Here is a 19,951-nt window from a genome sequence, read left to right as displayed (position 1 = left end):
AAAACAAGATATACATGCTTGATGTTTGGAGCAGCTTTTGTAATACTTGTGCTCAAGCTTTTTTTTGCCTTCATTAACTACTTGAGATTGATGTGAAAAGCTGTAACCTTCCATCTTTCTCGGATACTTAGGTTTTGAGCACTGAACTTTTCTTTGAATCTGAGTCTTGAAATGCTTCCATGTCCACAGACACCTACTTTGCGTGCAGTGGGCAACATGGTGACTGGCACAGACGATCAAACTCAGATGGTGATCAATGCCGGTGTGCTGCCCTTCTTTGAGAACCTTCTCCAGCACGCACGCAGTTCTGTGCAGAAAGAGGCTGCTTGGACTGTGTCTAATGTGACTGCAGGACGTACCGAACAGATCCAGGCTGTCATAGATGCTGGGTTACTACCTTGGATTGTCCAAGTGCTACAGAAGGTGCGTGTGTGCGTGCTTCCTGTTGCCTTGGCAGCGAAAGTATGCTTTGACTTGTATTGTGATTGCACCTTGATCTTTGGGTTTATTGAGTTCTTCATCCAACAATGTCTTTCCATTGAGATTGGTCGCTTGTTCAAAGCAGCCGAGTTGGATAAACCCTCAAACTTGTGATACCATGCTTCTGTTGGTTGTACAGGGTGGTTTAAATTTATTGCCACACGTGAAGTGAAAAGTGGGGTTAAGCAATCGGATCATGTCTGTCCGTCTGTCCACAAACATGGGTTAATGATCGAGGAACCCCTTATTAGTCCCCTTCCGGTGTACACCGGAGGGGACTATAGGTTTGCACTCTGTCCCGTCTGTCTGTGTCTGTGTCTGTGTGTGTGTGTGTGTGTCTGTCTCTGTCTGTCACGCAAAGAACAGTTTTCCGGACTTTTTTGCTAAACTCTTAACGCTAAAGATTTCAAACTTGGTATATGGTTTCCTCATGATAAGTTACAGATCAAGTTCGAACTTCATGACGTTTCGATCATTTTTGACAAAGTTATGGCACTTTGAGCTTTGGTAATTTCCCCAACAGTTTTCTGGACGACAGACTGCCGGTAGGGGACATGTATTGCAGCGCAATACTCAGAATGCTTGTTTAAGTTGAAAGTTTATTTTGAGGGTACGATCTCCCACTTTCAGGGGTCGGAGTGACACCTGTGTTTTTATGACAATTGTGAGTCATAGGACACGTGGTATGGCAGCCATCTTGCATTAAATGCAAATACTTGAAAAATTATTTCTTGGAAACCACTGAATGGAAAAAAAATTGAAACTTGGCACATTGTCATGTGAAGGTGGATAGACTTTGTTTTCTCCCTTGTCTTGTTTCTGTTTTGAACAAGATATCTCAAAGTTGTGGTTTGAGATATCTTTGAAACATTCGGCCGTAATTTGGTTGAGGTTGGGCATGTCATACAGATGAAATGGTTACATTTTGGTGAAGATCCAAATGCTGATCTGATATTTTTGTGCCCCGTCGCACCGCGGAGCGAAAGGGGGATTATGGTTTTCACGGGCGTGCGTGCGTATGTATGTATGTGCGTGCGTAAGCGAAGGACCGCATTCGAATTTGGTGTGTGGGTGCAACCCACGTCAAAATCCAAGATGGCCACCGCCATGTATGTTTGAACCTTGTGAGCGAAATATCTTGAAAAATAAGCGAAGTACCAACTTCTAATCTGGTGTGTGGGTGTATCTCGGCATTAGGAAGAAGGCTATTGAAAATTGGGTCGCCAGGTCAAAATCCAAGATGGCCGTCACCATATATATGTCTGAACTTTGTGAGCGAAATATCTTGAAAAATAAGCGAAGTACCAACTTCTCATCTGGTGTGGGTGTATCTCGGCATAAGGAAGAACGCTATTGAAAAGTGGGTCGCCACGTCAAAATCAAAGATGGCCGCCACCATATATATATATATGTCTGAACCTTGTGAGCGAAATATATCATTGCATGTTTTCTGCGTCTTCCACTTTGTCACCTCACATCACTTCCCCGACGGGGGACCTAGGCATAACGCTTGTTTTTTGTTATTCTTCACCATTGATATGGGAGAGGCCACAAGCATTTTAAGGCCATTTACCCTGCTAGAGTGGGGGTTAGCCTTACGGGCCCCATGACGATCTTCTCCATTGATTGATGGGGCAAAAAACGATATGTAGCACAATACCTCAAAGTTGTGGATAGGTTGGGTGTGACGATAACAAATCGATTCGATTTTTGCGAAGATGCAAATGCAGATATGAGCATTTTTTCCCATTATTTATTTTAAAATTTTAAAATCTTTAATCCTTTTTTTTTTTTTTTGTAATCGATTCTTCACCATTGAGATGGACAGATAGAAAGATATTTCAAAAAGTTGTGGACCGATTATGACAACTTGGTGGATGAGTTTGTTAGATGACAAGACCAAGCCAATTGACTTTGTTTAGGTCCAGATCCAGATTTTGGCCTATCGGTGGACTACAAAACACACTGTTCAGCCTGGCGGAGGGATGCACTCTACCGAGTGCCATTCTTGTTTCCAGATGCGATGCCAATTGGTATATCTGTACTGATATACAATGCATTTGGAAAATGAGACGCTTTGTGAACGCATAATTTGCTTACTGCTGCGATAGTCATTAGCTGGCTGCTGCTCTGTTTCTTGAATCCCTTTAGTGTTGTTGGCATTGTTTTACAGGGTGAATTCAAAGCCCAGCGTGAAGCTGTGTGGGCTGTAACAAACCTGACCAGTGGCGGCACGGTGGGTCAGATTGTCAAACTCGTACAACTTGGTGTGCTGGAACCACTGCTCGGTCTGCTGAATGTGAAGGACAGCAAGCTTTTACTGGTCATAATCGACGCTTTGGAGAATGTGTTCTCGGTATGTTGTGGAGCGAATGTGGTTTTAAAATTTTACATTGGATTATTAGGTTTACTTTACTTTGGGTTGGAGAGGGGGTTGTGGTGGTCAGGGGCAGTAGTGTTGTGACTTGGTCAGCCTGTTTTACTCCACTGGAGGAAAATGGAGCACAAGTTGTGGTTTTTGTGTTGTTTGACATCCTGTTGCTGTGCCATGTTTAGGCAGCACAACAAGTGGATGAGACCACCTCATTGTGTTTGATGGTGGAAGAGTTGGGAGGTGTTGATCGGTTGGAAGTACTTCAAACTCACCCAAATGAAGATGTTTATAAAGCCGCTCTCAAGCTCATCACAAAGTATTTTTCTGAGGTGAGGTTCATACATGCACATAGGGGCTTCTTTGGTTTGTTACCCAGACAAAGCAGCATTCAGCAATTGGTTCACTCTGTCTGACAGACGTTGGTCTATGATCAAAAAATTACTCTATTCTAATTTAATTTTTGTTTTTTTGACACCTGAACATTAATCCAAACATGGCTCTGAATTTGGCAAATTGTGCGGAGTCTTGTCTCGAGTGCACATAGGAGTTCGATTATTATTTTAGTCGGAGTCAACTAGAATTGAAAATCATTCCCAATAGGGAAGATGCTGTTTTCAGGGACATCATTCAGGATACAAATGGGCACTAATGACAACGTGTTAAATAAGGTGGTGTAAAGGACGGTACATTGATGGTAAACTTCTGGGCGGGGGAGAATAATTTATAGTCTTAAAAACGTTTTTGTTACCTCGGCCACAGAAGGTGGATCGATGTTTTCGTCTGTTTGAAAAAACAGGATATCTCAAGTTGTTGTCGGACAAAACGATTAGATTTTGCTGAAGTTCCGGATACTATTTTTCTAGTGAGTCTTCACCATTGCGAGATAGGGCCAAAAACGTTATATAGTATAGGACAATATCTAAGGTGTGGACAGAACTTGGTAGACTAGTTGGTTAAGTGACGAGCACAAGCCGATTAGATTTTGGTTCAGGTCTGAATCCAGATCTGGCCTGTCAGTGGGATACAAAACGTAAGCTGTTAATCCTGGCGGAGGTATTCGTTCTACCGAGTGCCCTTCTAGTTTAAATTGCATTATACAATTAGCCTGGTGTTGGGCTAGCGGCTAGGGTGCCAGCTTAGGATCCAAGGATCCTGGGTTCGAATCCCGGTCGATCGCTGAATTAACGCCAGGGGGGTTGACTCAGCCTGTCATCCTTCCGAGGTCGGCTAATTGAGTACCAGTTCACTGGTAATTCCCTGTGTCGTAAAAAGGCGACAAACAGGGTTGGCGGCAGGAAGGGCATCCGGCCGTAAAACATTGCTTCAAAAAGGGGACCAAAAAACAACAACACCCACGGTCCCCGAAAAAGGCCAACCCCCGCTCTGCGGGGAAAAATGGCCTCTAAACGGTGGTTATACAGCAATACCCCGTTTTACGCCATTTCGACCTACGTCAAATCCGACTTTACGCCACTCTTCTGGAGTAAATTTCAGTTCAGCGAACGTCATTGTGCGACTTTACGTCACTCCTACATCATAATAGGAGGATGTGAAATTTTTAAAATTTTTCCTTCAAAATATATTTAAAATAAATAAAATAGTACATAAAAATTAACAACAAAAGAAGCTAAAAAAACAAGATAAAATACAATAAAAAGCACTGGAAAAAAAACATGTACGTACAGTATACGTACGCATAGCTGCTGGTTCTCATTCAAAACAAAGGCGACGCCATATGCATTTTGTCCTGTGCTGCGGTCGCGTGCCTGCTTTGCCTTTCGCTGTTATTTTTGTGATTATTCCTTTACTGTGTCTTACCCATGAGTCCTAAGAAGGATAGTGCTAGTGTTTCCAAGCGTAATGTGGCTACGATGGAAGATAAGTTAAATCTGATTAAAAGGTGTGAAAAAGTGTCGGTGATAGCGCATGCCTCAGGGCTGCCACAGTCGACGGTATCGACCATCATTCATGATAGGGAATGTATTCTCGCATATTCTTCTGTCTTTATTTTAAGGCATTACGCCCGGTTTACGTCAAAAACCGAGTTACGTCACGGCTTATGGAACCAATTAATGACGTAGGCCGGGGTATTGCTGTAATGCACTAGCAACGGGCGGGGCTTCAATTGGGAGGCCCAAATGAAAAGGCAAAATATCAGAAATTGAAGGTTTTTTTTATTTTAAACGATTCATATAAACATCCGTTGAATCATATCACACACAAATCATCAAAATCTAAACAGTATCTTTAGAATTTCAATAAAAGCCACATCACTGTTCATATCGGTAAATATTATTCCATCATGTTTCAAATCGTGATCGATACACTATGATCGTGATCGTGAATCGTGATAGATAATCGTGTTCACAATCGCTATGTCGTATGTACTCCCAATACGTGTACCAAATTCCTGATACGTGTAACTCTACCAAATCAACAGTTAAAAGGATTTTGAGCCGATAGCTGTTACGGCCTTGGCAAGATCGATGGAGACAGCGATCTGTTAGCGTATTCACTGCCCAAATAGCTATGTGGAATTCTCTCATGTGGAGATTAAACGTTACGGCTGTTACGGCCTTGGCAAGATCGATGGAGACAGCGTTTATTATACTTTTAATGAAGGACACTGTCTCAAGCCCCAGTCCCCATCACGGATGGGGCTCAGCGGTTTACCCGAGCCTGATGGCGAAGGTAAAGGTACACGCTGGCCCGTCCAGTGTAGCGCGCATGCGGCCCCGGACATCGAAGGGCATTACACGTTCATTAAACATTAAACGTTCATTAAAGGATTGCGAAATTACGTTCACACCATCACGTCAAACACTACCGTGAACACATACATCGTCACAACATCGTCACAATGAGAACATCGTCACAATGACCCGTTATGTGAACGCAAATGTGATGCGGAAGTCCAAACCTGAGAATGCTGGAGACCAAAGCTGAAATTGGGAAAATTAAATAGCCTATTTTACTCCTGGAGATCCCAGGATTACCCACACAAAATATCTTTGCGTACGGTTCAGCAGTTTTTACGGTACCGAACAGACATTTGGTGAATTATAGTAAGATACCTGAATATTGGAACAAAAATCTGTTCTTTACTTCCAAAAGCCTTAAACTCAGCAGGACTTTGACAAAATTGTACACCATTTTACACTACCTCGACCAATCAAATTTGCCGATTGTGCTCCACTTTGGAATTTTGAGATTTTGATGAATGGTGGCCCATGTTCGGAAATATAGATATTGTTCGGTAATGCAACACAGGAGTTTAAAGGACCCTTCCCCTGTCCTTTTTCGCAATACTGTATGTGGAAAGGTGTTTAATGAACGTTGTACTTGTAATTTCTCTACTTATTTTGGCTCACACCATGCAAAAGTTTTCATGAAATAATGGTTATGTCATGTACAATCATGGAACATTCAGGTATTTTACTGGATCCATTTTGGTGTCTCCATATTAATCAGGCAATGAAGATTAGGTGGTGAAAGGAGTTTGACTGCATTCTGGATTCGCTTATCAGATTTGGGGGTGTTTAATTTATGACTGGCGAAAATCAAAGATTTTTCAAGTACAAATACAGAAATCAAAGATTTAAAGTTGGTCTTGTGTGTTATTCTGTCTGTCCGTCGCCTTGGTCACAATTTTCAACTGATCTTCACAAAACTTCACCAAATGGTAGTTGGTCATAAGCAAGAAGCTTATTGTTTTTGGGATCAATAGGTCAACATAGGCCAAAGGTCACCAACTTTGTCAAATTTATAAAATCCTAAATTTTCATGCGATTGACCTGAAATTTGAAAAGGATTTGCATATCTGGGCACTGAATGCAACCACCTACTATTTTTGAGATCAACATAGGCCAAAGGTCAACCACTTTTTTCAAATGTCTAAAATCCTCAATTTTCATCCGATTGACTTGAAATTTAAAAAGGATCATCATAGCCAACTGAATTCAACCACCAACTATTTTTGAGATCGACAAAGGTCATAAGGTCAACATAGGCCAAAGGTCAAACATTTTTTTTGAAATTTCTGAAATCCTCAATTTTCATCTGATTGACTTGAAATACTACAACAACATGCATTTTAAGGCCATTTTCCCTGCTAGAGGGGGGGTTAGCCTTGCGGTCCCCATGACAATCTTCTCCATCTTGCCCTATTTTCTGCCTCTCCTTGTTAACCCCCTTGCCTGCATTTCTTCTTCCACCAACTTTAGCCAAGTCTTTCTTGGTCTTCCCCGTCCTCTACTTCCTTCTACATTCATTTCCATCACTCTTCTCAACCAGTCACTTTCATTCTTCCTCAACACATGACCAAACCATCTCAACCTGTTCCTCTTCACAACATCAATCACAGGCTCTATTCCCATCATCTTTCGCAATTCATCATTTGTCTTCCTCTCTCTCAACGATACTCCGCACATCCATCGAACCATTCGCATTTCCACCCTTTCCAACCTTCGTTGCTGCTCTCCGTTCATTACCCATGTCTCGCTCCCATAAATCATAACACTTCTCACACATGCAGCATACACCTTTCCCTTCAGCTTCAACGACACTCCCCTCCTTGTCAGCACGCCACTCAGTTCTCGAAACTTCTTCCATGCACATCTCACTCTAGCAACCGTTGCCGAGTCTGATCCACCTTCTCCATTCAGCATGTCTCCGAGGTAACAAAATGTTTTCACACCTTCCAGCTTCATGCCATCTCCAATATCCAACTCAACATTTCCTCCATCTACAGCTCCTTCTGTGCACACCTTACACTTGAATGTGGCTGCCACACTGGTTAATGATCCTCTCAAACCACTACATTTTTGATGAACCCACTCAGCACACATTGTACATTAAATGGAGTTCACTCTGACACCCTTCCTACACACAGCACAGGGCCACTTCCCAGTTGTTTCCACCTCACCACATGCTTTACCACTTACCATCACCTTCGTCTTTCCTATATTCACCATCAGACCTTTTGTCTCCATACATTCATTCCACTTGTTCATCTTCTCCTTCAGTCCCTCCATACTTTCTGCAATCAACACCAGATCATCTGCATACAACAACTCCCACGGTAAACCCTCCTTTACGTTCCGAGCCAGCACCTCCATCACAGCTACAAATAGTAGTGGACTTGGTACCGACCCCTGATGCACTCCCACCTTCACCTCAAACTCACCACTGTTCCCGTACTTCGTCCTTACAGCTGTGCGCGCTCTTTTGTACATTGCCATTACTACTCTGATCAACCATTCCTCCACTCCTAACTTCCTCAATGCCCATGTCACTACTTCATGTGGAACCCTATCGAATGCTTTCTCCAGATCAACAAACCCAAGAAACAACTTCTTCCTCTTCTTCATGTACTTCTCCTGCAACTGCCTCACAATAAAAAGCGTGTGTCGTTCCTCTTCTTGGCATAAATCCAAACTGCATTTCGTCAATCTTCACTTTCTTCCTTATCCTCCTCTCCAACACCCTTTCCAATACCTTCATTCCGTGCTCTAATAACTATCGCTCGATACGAGCCGCAGTCCAGAGGGTCACCTTTCCCCTTGTATAGAGGGACGAGGGTACTCTGTTCCCAATCCACTGGAATGTGGCCTTCTTTCACCACCAGATTGCAGATCTGTCATTCTCTTCACACCCCAATTTCCCCGCTGCCTTCAACATCTCCCACAACTCCCGTCGGCCCTCCCGCTTTTCTACTCTTCATTGCTTTTATCGCTTCCTCAACTTCCTTCTCGGTTATATATACTAGGGCATGCCCGTACTATATATATGCCCGTACTATATATCTATCTAAAATTATATCCCCCCCCTCTATTTACATGAAATGGTTTGGTTCATTCGCAACGCCAAAGCGAACGGCGAACGGCTTGCGAGTACAGTGACAATCCCCCCCCCTCTATTTACATGAATGGTTTGGTCCATTCGCAACGACCACAGAACCCCCCCCCCTCTATTTACATGCAATGGTTTGGTCCAAAGCGAACGGCTTCCGGAGTTTGGTAAAGCAATCGCCATCGCGTGCACAAACGCGCAGGAAAGCGAATGAATCGCAAATTCGTTTTTATTAGTTTTAAAACTTTATTAAAACATAGTTTAACGCCAACATAGTTTGCAAACGTGAAATAAATGAATACGCTCTCAAATGTGCCATCCGAGGCAGAGTGTGTCCTCCACGTTCGGCACACGCGATCGTTCGCTGCTCTCTGATTGGTTGAATCGTTTTTTGTACATAGCTCGGTAAGTAATTGTCCGATTAATATGAAACCTTGAAAAGGCACATCCTCGGGTCCCCAGCAATATACCTGGCAAGTTTCAAGTATATCGGACCGGTAGTTGTCGAGAAACAGCGGTCACAGACAAACAAACAAACGTACAGACAGACAGACAGAGATTACTGGAATTATAGATAGATATATATATATATATATATATATATATATATATTGTTACAGATACGACTTTGATGGTATGGTGGGCCGAGCGGGATGGCCGCCGTATCCGTACAAGTTACCCGATTGTGCCCGAATGTTGACTAATCGCGCTACGCTGGCTCAATAGGAAAGAGAAGACACCCGGCTGGGCTATAATGACACAATACGACACCAGGGTTTCGATTTTCAAGTATATTCGTACGGAAAAAGGTTAGATTACAGGGACGAGAGGGACATCATAGGAAGACAGGCACTTAGACACACTCTTATATTAACCCTAGACAGACCACAGATAAACGGGACAACGCTGACTCACACGGGATTTGATGGCAAGGAAAGCGGCAGTCGATGGCTCAGGTGCACCTGGCTCAGGGACAGAATCACGTACGGTGGTGTCCAGCAGATGCGGGGAGGTCGCTCAGCGCTCGTGGGTCGCGACTTTGGTGGAGATGCCGGGGAGGTCGCTCAGCGCTCGGGAGGGTGGCGTCTTGTCCTTCCAAGCTCGGGGCGCATCTGACGTCACGTCCGGCGCGGGGCCGCGTATATCCGGCGGGGAGTGACACGCCCTCGGCTCGTTAGCGCCGCCCCAGATGGCATCGGCCCATGGCTTCTCATTGGGTGCGGGGGTTACCGGCTCCGCCCTTGACGAGGGGCCGACAGGGAGCCCCTTCGTGGTAACCCCGTGGAGCGCGTGGTCAATGGCGGCTAACCGAGCCGGAAGGAGGACGCCCACTCCCCATGCCGTCACCGCGCCGCCCCCCTCTTTTGTTGTTGTTGTTGTAGTTGGCGCTTCTTCATGGGGAAGAGATGCGGAGAGGTATGGGGAGGTCCTAAACTTCCTAACAGGTGCCATATAATCACATTCTGGTGCAACGAAGAGTCATAATTAATGGAAACAAGTCCTTAACTGACATAGATTAAGAATAACTAGCAAGATGTCCTATAATTGTCTACGTGTGGTGCGGGGGACCTGGGCACGACATTTAATGGGGGGATGAAGGGGAAGATCGGCTCTAATGGGTGTTGTTTACAGACAATGGGACTAGGGAATGGGGTAAGGGGAGAGTTGGGGAGTATCGGAGAAGATAGGGGAATATTTACAAGCGGATATGGAGGTCAAATTCCATATTCGCAACATTGCACCCTTCTCTACCCTCGGGGCGTCCCGACCCGATAAATTTTTACCTACTTTAGTGTGGCACGCAATGTAGTTCCCTCTACTATTAACTCTACCCTGAGTGCGACAGTTTTATAGATATTCACAAATGAGTAAATATGTCCCCCTGCGACGTTGCACCCTTCTCCTCTCAGAAACACACCCACAGGATAACCGAATCCGGAAAGAATCCTCAAACTAAACATACAGCCGGTAGGGAGCATTATTTACAAGACTACGCTGATATTTACACTACGATCCAGGACCTGTCTTTGGAGGAACACATGCAGATGTTATGCATAGAGAGAGCGCGCTTGCCAACATCGATACACCAACCCACGAGTGCTCTGTGGCCGACGGCCTTTAATAACGTGCAGAGCACCCTTTCCCGAGCATCAACAGCACCACCCCACCACCAATCGGTGCAGTCACCATTGTTCAATGATTAAAAATAACTTCAACAACCCCTAACCCTGCAGGTGTCTCTTGCTCTTCTTGTGGTGCACTTGGTGGTTAACTAAAAGTGGTTCACCTGTATGGCATAGGTGCCACGTTGACCCATAGGTCCATCCCCGGGTGGTGCTTGGCCGCAAACGAACTGCGGTCCATTGTGGGTGGCCACAAACATTGCGGTCCATATGGTGTACCGATCCAGGCAGCGAACAGCGAAAGTGCAGGCCCACAACTGCGTCGCCAGCACCTCTCTCTCCTCTCTCTCTACCCCAAAGCCAGATCCTCGGAGGTGGGAGACAAAAGAAGCAACAAGTGAGTAAGGTGGTAAGGGCGCAAAAGTGCACGCAATATAAGGTAATGCACACTGGGGGCACATGGGAACCAGGTGAGACAGGTACGTTCCTATCGTACGCCCCCCCCCCACCAGGTAACCTACATGGCCCCTCCCTTACCCCTTACTGTATCCACACAACACAACACTACCCATAAACATCTACTTTACAAATCAACAAACATCCCTACTGTCTTCCCCGTTCCTCCCATATACCAAATTCGTCTTCTCTCCCTCCTAACCAATCAAATTTGCCATTTTCAACTCTCATCAAAATTTGCCATCTCCAACTCAACATCAAAATTTGCCATCACCAATTCATCATCAGTCCCTCCTAGGGAGGGAGAGATGGAATCACCCCAATGTCTCATCCACGTCGTGATGCGTCTCACAAATCCAACAGCAATTCTCATTTCCTGCAACAAACAAAGAAAACACAGGTGTGGAGTCATCATCATCACCACAGGTAAGTGGCTGCGTATGGTGCGACAGGTTCATCAATCCTAACTATTTCCTAAATGACTAACAACTTTACACTACCCGGGGTCTTTCTCCGGCCAACCCATTGGCCCTCTTACACTATGGGTTCTAAAAACCAATTCCCATTGGCCAAACTGTGGTGCTCTTCAATTTGGGGTCTCACTCCCCCGATTCATCTCCCGGTGCCCTCGTACAATTTCTGGGCTGTGGCGTGTACCTCTCCCAGTGGGTCTACCCACCTGCACCCCTCCACCACTGCAGTTGCCTCCGAGCTTACCTGCTCCTTACCCTAACCTAACTACCAGGGGAAGGCCCTCTGGCTCTCTCCCCACTCCGTGCCCTCTCTGGCACTGGGCTGCCCGATCCACACCCGGGATCCTCAGGCACCCACTCACAACTACCGGCTCCCAGAGCCCACCTGCGGCCTCACCTGGCCGACATCCTCACAGTGGTGGAGTGCCCAACCAACTACACACACTAACAGGCTACACGCCCAGCCATTTCCACAACACTAATGCACCCATTCACAACACCATTCTGCAACCGCACCACAAATGCCAATATCCAACCACAATTTACCTGCACCCTCTACCTAACACTTACACTACCCGCCCCGGGTACTCGTGAAAGGGGTCCACTCTTCCCCCATCCACACCTTCGCACCATGCACACCACTCCGTACCACTTACTCCAACTTTCTCCACACACCTGTACTTGCACACCTGTGCTCTCACACCTGGTGCCACCGGCACCCTTCTCTCCCCAAGCGCATTCGCGCTGATCCACAACACTCACTACTCATACACTGCTCCACACACCTGTCCAGTTGCACACCTGTGCAATCACACCTGTTCAATTCTCACACACACAGCATCATCTCAGCTAACTACTCCCTTCTGAAACTTGCGCTTCCCAGTCGTCCCTTTAAACTATTGCGCTCCCTCGTCATTATCATCCATACTAATCTACCTGCGTCCCCACTACAGGTATCAGTCACTAACTAAACTTAACGTTACCTAATGTCAATCTCTTCTAGATCCCTACACACCATATCCTAACCCACCCGGGCTAGTTTTCACTGCCATACACCCCATAAACTATTGCTCCTTTGCCCCACACCTGTGAGGGATGGTGGATTTGCCATCCCACCACATCGGGGGTCTCTCACTACCAATTTTGCACATCAAATTTCAACAAATCAAAAATTTGGCCAATCACTGCCCATCATCTGCCAATCACTACTGCCAATCCTTTGCCAATCATCAAATTTTGTTTTTCTCTAATTTTGGGGCCAAAACATTATCCTCATCACCCAGTCGACTCACTAATACCTCTCGGTGCGCCAATTCCTGTCCAAAGCCCGGCTTCGTAAAGCCAAGCAATGGATGCTGGTTGTTTTGTGCCAGCGGCTGGATACATCCCGCATTCGGTGCAGGGAAGGAGGTTTACCCGGGCCGAGATCCCACGCACCATCTCGGCACGGAGCCATCCAATGCCCCGATCTCGACCTGCCGGCACGTCTCACCAAAAAGTGGTCGCCATGACGACCCTTTCTATCGGGCTGCCAGCTCCGCCTAGTGGAGCCTGGACGCGGCCGTTCAAAGCGAGGCCCGGCACGCACCGAGGGCCTGCTTCGGCTAAAAGTCGCTCTAACCTCTAACCCGTGTAACGTCGATGCTTCACCTGGACGCTTACACCCCGCAGCCCGTTCCTTGCTCACACATCCAGCCGTGCCCATGCTCCTCGTACCTTTCCTTACACACCCAGGTACACTCATTCCACTCACAGCCTTGGTCACACACCTGACCACCGAACACTTTGGCACACATTCGTCGCTCGCACACCTCACCAATACACCTCTTCGCGCCCCCTCCTCGGTCACCTCCTCTGTGACAATCACAGGTGTGCTCTCATTCGCACACCCAACCACGTGCCTCACCACCAACTCCAGCGTGCATTCCCACTCACGCTCTACCATTCCAGGTGTGCATCCTTCCATCCCAGGTGTACATCCTCGCTCACCTGTCACAACCAACTCACTCTCCTTGTCACTCTCACTACTTTCACCTCCACTCGTGACAACGCACTCACCCTTACTCTTGACAGCACACTCTTTTCCCATGCACCTGTCCGTCACACACCTTTCTCGCGCACACTCTCTCGTTACACCCTCTGTAACACTCACCACAGGTGGACACTCTTCCTTACTTCTGACAGCGCACTCTTTCCTCATGCACCTGTCCGTCACACACCTTTCTCGCGCACACTCCTGCGCACACTCTCCCGTCACACCCTCTGTAACACTTACCACACCGCGCTTCCATGTGCTCCCTCGCACACGCGCTACGACCGACTCACTCTCGCCAGCACACTCACTCCTTGGTACACACTTTTTCCTCACACACCCCAGAGTCGGATTTTCTCGCACACCTCCTTTTTCGCACACCAGACCTGTCGCACACTTCACCAGTGGCCTCTCACGAACACCCGGGTCTATCTCGACCCCCAAGCTTCTTAAATCCCCTGGCGCATCATACGCACGACCATATTGGTCACCACTTACACCGGGTCCTCTTTCTCTTCGCTTCTCCTCCATCACCTGCGAATCCCTCATCCGGTTAATGAGCACATCATCACGATCCGAACACAGACTTTGGACCAATTCTTTTACTTCCTCCTTTATCTCTTTCTTATCCTCTCTCCGTCGCTTCTTAATTTCGCTCACCCCTTCTTCCACTTCCTCTAATTTTTGCTTCATCTCCTTCATCTCTTCGTGCGCCCCTTTAAGTTCTTCCTCTAACTCCACTTTATTTTTTTCTATGTGCTCCCGCACCTCCCGCTCTTTAACCTCCATTACCTCTACCACCTTGTCCATTTTCCTCGTCAGGTCCTCATGTACCGTCTGGCACTCTTTTTTAATTACCCCTACGTCCTTTTTCATCTCCTTCTGTGTCGATTTTAAACCCTCTATTACCGCTGTGTTCTTCTTTACCTGGTCCCCCAGCTCCTTTTGTCCCACTGTCAGTTGTTCTACTCCCAGCGTCAACTCCTCTATACCACCTTGCAATTTTACAGTCCCCTTTCTCACCTCTTTCTCCATGCGCTCCTTACAGTGCCTCACCTCCTCGCGCACTCCTCCGACCTCCTCACTCACTCCTCTTCTGATCTCCTCTCCCATCACTTGCATCTCCTGCCCAGATGCCACCCTCATCTGCTCCATTTCCTCCCTGTGAGCATCCAGTTTGGTTTCTACCCCCATTCTGACCCCCTCTATCTGCTGCTCCATTTGTTTAACTTCCCTTTCCGCTTGGTCCCTCATGTCCCTCAATTTGCCTTCCATACTGTTTTCTAACCCCTCTAACCCATTTTTCACTCCCTCTATCTGATTCTCTTGAGCGGCCATTCTGTTTTCTACCCCCGTTAACCCCTCCTGTATTTCCCCTAATCTATCGTCTAATTTCCCAAATTTCATGTCTAATCCCTTAAAATTATTGTCTAATCCCTTAAAATTATTGTCTAATCCCTTAAAATTATTGTCTAATCCCTCACTGGTACCCCTCGCTTCGTCCCTCATTACCCCCATTTGGCCCTCTAATCGCCCACTATTAACCCTCATTTGCTCACTCTGAGCATCCATCCGGTTCCCCATTACCCCCAATTGCTCACTCTGAGCATCCATCCGGCCCTCCAATCGCTCACTATTCTGGGCCATAAGGGCCTTCATTTGTATAAAAAAAAGTTCCAATCTTCCCAGCGGCGCTACTTCGGTCGCGGGCACGGTGACCAGCGAGGCGCCTTTTTGCGCGCCCGAAGCATCGTGCGCGAGAGCGCCATTTTGTGCACCTGCTACCCCAGCTGTTTCGCTCTCCTCATGTCCCTCAATTTGGTCCTGGACCGACCCTGCCTCACTCTCCCCTACCGGACCCCAGCCGTGTTGATCCGCCATAGCGCGACTTTCAAAATTCGGGTTTTTTTTTTTTTTTTTTTGTAAAACACAATCAAATTTCGCTGTTATAATTTCGAGCGCGTAAACGCGCTCCGGGTCCAATCTCACTCCTCGACACCAATTGTTACAGATACGACTTTGATGGTATGGTGGGCCGAGCGGGATGGCCGCCGTATCCGTACAAGTTACCCGATTGTGCCCGAATGTTGACTAATCGCGCTACGCTGGCTCAATAGGAAAGAGAAGACACCCGGCTGGGCTATAATGACACAATACGACACCAGGGTTTCGATTTTCAAGTATATTCGTACGGAAAAAGGTTAGATTACAGGGACGAGAGGGACATCATAGGAAGACAGGCACTTAGACACACTCTTATATTAACCCTAGACAGACCACAGATAAACGGGACAACGCTGACTCACACGGGATTTGATGGCAAGGAAAGCGGCAGTCGATGGCTCAGGTGCACCTGGCTCAGGGACAGAATCACGTACGGTGGTGTCCAGCAGATGCGGGGAGGTCGCTCAGCGCTCGTGGGTCGCGACTTTGGTGGAGATGCCGGGGAGGTCGCTCAGCGCTCGGGAGGGTGGCGTCTTGTCCTTCCAAGCTCGGGGCGCATCTGACGTCACGTCCGGCGCGGGGCCGCGTATATCCGGCGGGGAGTGACACGCCCTCGGCTCGTTAGCGCCGCCCCAGATGGCATCGGCCCATGGCTTCTCATTGGGTGCGGGGGTTACCGGCTCCGCCCTTGACGAGGGGCCGACAGGGAGCCCCTTCGTGGTAACCCCGTGGAGCGCGTGGTCAATGGCGGCTAACCGAGCCGGAAGGAGGACGCCCACTCCCCATGCCGTCACCGCGCCGCCCCCCTCTTTTGTTGTTGTTGTTGTAGTTGGCGCTTCTTCATGGGGAAGAGATGCGGAGAGGTATGGGGAGGTCCTAAACTTCCTAACAGGTGCCATATAATCACATTCTGGTGCAACGAAGAGTCATAATTAATGGAAACAAGTCCTTAACTGACATAGATTAAGAATAACTAGCAAGATGTCCTATAATTGTCTACGTGTGGTGCGGGGGACCTGGGCACGACATTTAATGGGGGGATGAAGGGGAAGATCGGCTCTAATGGGTGTTGTTTACAGACAATGGGACTAGGGAATGGGGTAAGGGGAGAGTTGGGGAGTATCGGAGAAGATAGGGGAATATTTACAAGCGGATATGGAGGTCAAATTCCATATTCGCAACAATATATATATATATATATATATATATATATATATATATATATATATATATATATATATATATATATATATATATATATGTTTAGTTTAGTATATATATTTTTGCCTTTTGCTATTTATTTGTACCCATTTTTCAGCATTATTTATTTCAAGACAATGTCTCATACATGTAGCATGTATTGGTGCATTTTAACTATCCACTAAATTTATAATTTAATATTGTTCCCACCTTTAACCCTGTGCATGCACTGTACATTGAATGTTCTACCCTGAAGCCAGCAGTTTTCAGACTAGTCATTCTGTCTGGGAGTGAGATTATTTGTTGTGACTGCATTGCTTCCCACCGGCAATATCTGCTTCCTCCAGCAGGGGTCAGCAGTTAAACCAGTTGTGCTATTAAATGTGTACAACCAAAAATCACAAGTCTTCCCATACTTTGGGGTTGGATAGTAGTTGACATCAAACGCATCCTTTCCCTTCCCCCTCTTCACTTCTTCCCTGAGCATCTGAACTCCAAGTATTGCCTTTTTCACCACAGCCTGTTTGCCTTTGTTCTGCATTGGGTGATTGTAATTGCTTTTTGTGGGTTGTTTGGTGGAGACACCAATCTAAGAACATTTTAGAATATGAAGTGCGAGGGGATTTGATTTGGGGGTTTGCATGCTGAACTTCCATCATGGTATGGTTGCTGGCAATGGAAGTCTCACCCTTCCTTTAAGGTGGTTGTGGGGCATAAGGGAGGGTGTCCATCTAATTAACCCTTCAGGGGGATGATCTGGAATCTGATTTTTCTGACTGTTGCTGCTTTTCCTCTTGATGTTTCAGGAAGAGGAGGAGGTTCACGATGTAGCACCAGAGGTTTCGGAGAATGCATTTGAGTTCCAAGTGACAAACCAGCAGAGTGACTTCACCTTTTGAATTTGGTGTTTTGAGATGTATGATGTTTGCTGGCTGGCCATTTTGTTGTACAGTGTTTCCTGTATATTCAAGTGCAAATCTATTTGTTTTGGGGTTTTTCATCGTTGCCTTTGAACACATGGGGTCGTCTTCGTAAGGCACTGCTCGCACGTTTCCTCTATTCTTTTTACCTGTGGTTTGGAAGTATCTGCTGTGAAGGCTTTTTTTTTTCCTTTTTTCCTCATCCGCTTTCCACTGTCCCCCTGCCCCGCCGATAATAGTGATACCTTGTGACTGGTTAGTGACGTTATTGGTTTGTGAAAAATGCCAAACAAAATGCGCTTCTGTGCAATGTGAAACTCATTTGACCACTGATGTCAAAGTAACAAACCAAGTGCATTTGGGAATCTGTCCACAAAGTTTAAGATGTACATATTAACATTTTGAAAAGGTGACCATGTGCTTTAACACGATGGGCTAATTACAAGAAATGACTTTAATCAAGGAGTTAACATAGTCTTCTTTTGTTGCTGTACTTGAATCAACCAGCAATGTTCCTGATATTGGTGTTTTGGAAAGGCTGGCATGTAATTTATACATTGTAGCATAATCGTTAGATTTCCTTCACAAGGAACTTCAATGCAGGAGGTGATCGTTAGGCCGGTCAAGCCTGCACAATGGTTGCCAACCTATGTTGTGATTGGTGCTCTTGCCTTTTTAAATTATCGAGTTGAGAAAGGAAGCAGCACATATACCATTTTGTTTTTGGTCGGTTTCGGTGGGATTTGAGCCGCTGATCTCCCAGATGAGGAGTGCAAGCTTTTGCCATTACACCACAGAGTCTGGTCGATAATACGAGTTCTCGTGCAAGGAACTTCAACATCGTCAATTTGGCCCATCAAGCCGATGCTATGGTTGTTCATGCTCTATCCTTTGAATGCTGAGTCGAGGAAAGCAGGACGTACCATTTTTAGTATTTAGTACGACTCTGCTTTTGAACTCCCGACGTCCCAGACTGACTCACCATTACGCCACAAATTCTGGTGGCTAAACAGTCGAGACTGATCCGAGTGAATTTTTTGAATTAAAAAGGCGAATGAATTGTAACTATTACGGGTTAATTTTAAATGCGACTAAGTCTTTGGATGAATTTCAGGCTATCCCCATTAAATTATGCCATGTAGTTTTCATGTGACGTCAAAATGGGAATTTGGCAATGGAATGTGACCCCCTCTCCCCCCCACCCTTCCCCTCACCACCATTGAAGACGTTTAAATTTTCATTGTGTTTGTATATTTTCAGGCCAAAATTTTCTTGGGTTTCTTTTCTTTTTCTTCCCCCTTCCCCTTTATTTTTTTTTTCTCACTTCAAATAAAATTTGCTGTATCACTTTTGTGTTATGACTTATTGTGAAATAGGTTTAACTTTAAACAATACTGTAGGTAACCAAGTACTTTGAGAGAAGGAAACTTCCTTGGTAAGTTTGTGGGCCTTGAGGGTCAAATCGTATGGTGTATTTGGTAGTATGAATCGCATGACTTTTCCAGATGGCAACCTCGTGAAATCAAGAAATGATGGCTGTGATTATGACCATGGTATGCATTGTTTTGTAAATGAACACGAGCGAAGTCTGACGCACCATTGTAAATCCCCATGGTTACCACCCAAAGTAAAGTTGAAAGATTTCATTAGGTTCCACCAGAAATGGCTCCATATCAAATGTACTTGAAAGTTTTGAACCTTGTGATCCAATATCCACAGCATGAACTGTTATTTCATACGCCACCCCAATATTGATTCATAAAATGTCTAATTGCATTCATTGTTTGGGAAACAAACAAAAAAAAATACAATTCACCAAATGTCAGTCTGTCCGTCCGTTCAACGGTACCGCAAAAACGTCAACGATATTTTGGGTGGGTAATCCTGGGATTCCCTGGAGTAAAATAGTCTTTTTCCAATTTCAGCTTTGGTCTCCAGCATTTTCAGGTTTGGACTCGCGCATAACGTTATTTTCCTAGGAGCCGCACAAACGGCTGCACCGATCGCAACCTGACGAATGAAAACACGCAGTTAAAAATAATGACCTCGGACAAAGACCTTTTATAAGGACATGGGTTGAATCCCTGCTTGAGAGAATG

General features: G+C 46.0%; 1 protein-coding gene across 1 annotated transcript in view; it reads left to right on the top strand.

Moving 5' to 3' along the window:
* KPNA2 (karyopherin subunit alpha 2) overlaps window positions 1-19,199 on the top strand; it is a 37,283-nt gene extending 18,084 nt beyond the window's left edge. Inside the window, exons 8-11 of the mRNA XM_068110367.2 lie at window positions 190-423; window positions 2,654-2,836; window positions 3,037-3,183; window positions 17,739-19,199. Of these exons, the coding sequence (XP_067966468.1) occupies window positions 190-423; window positions 2,654-2,836; window positions 3,037-3,183; window positions 17,739-17,831 (657 nt within the window). The 3' untranslated portion in view covers window positions 17,832-19,199. The remainder of the gene's footprint in view (window positions 1-189; window positions 424-2,653; window positions 2,837-3,036; window positions 3,184-17,738) is intronic.
* Window positions 19,200-19,951: the final 752 nt, after the last annotated feature.

The sequence above is a fragment of the Myxine glutinosa genome, chromosome 3 (genome assembly GCF_964187855.1).
Source record: "Myxine glutinosa chromosome 3, kmMyxGlut1.1, whole genome shotgun sequence".
Lineage (NCBI taxonomy): Eukaryota > Metazoa > Chordata > Myxini > Myxiniformes > Myxinidae > Myxine > Myxine glutinosa.
Note: the sequence above shows the minus strand (reverse complement) of the source record. Positions and strands in the feature narration are given on the sequence as shown.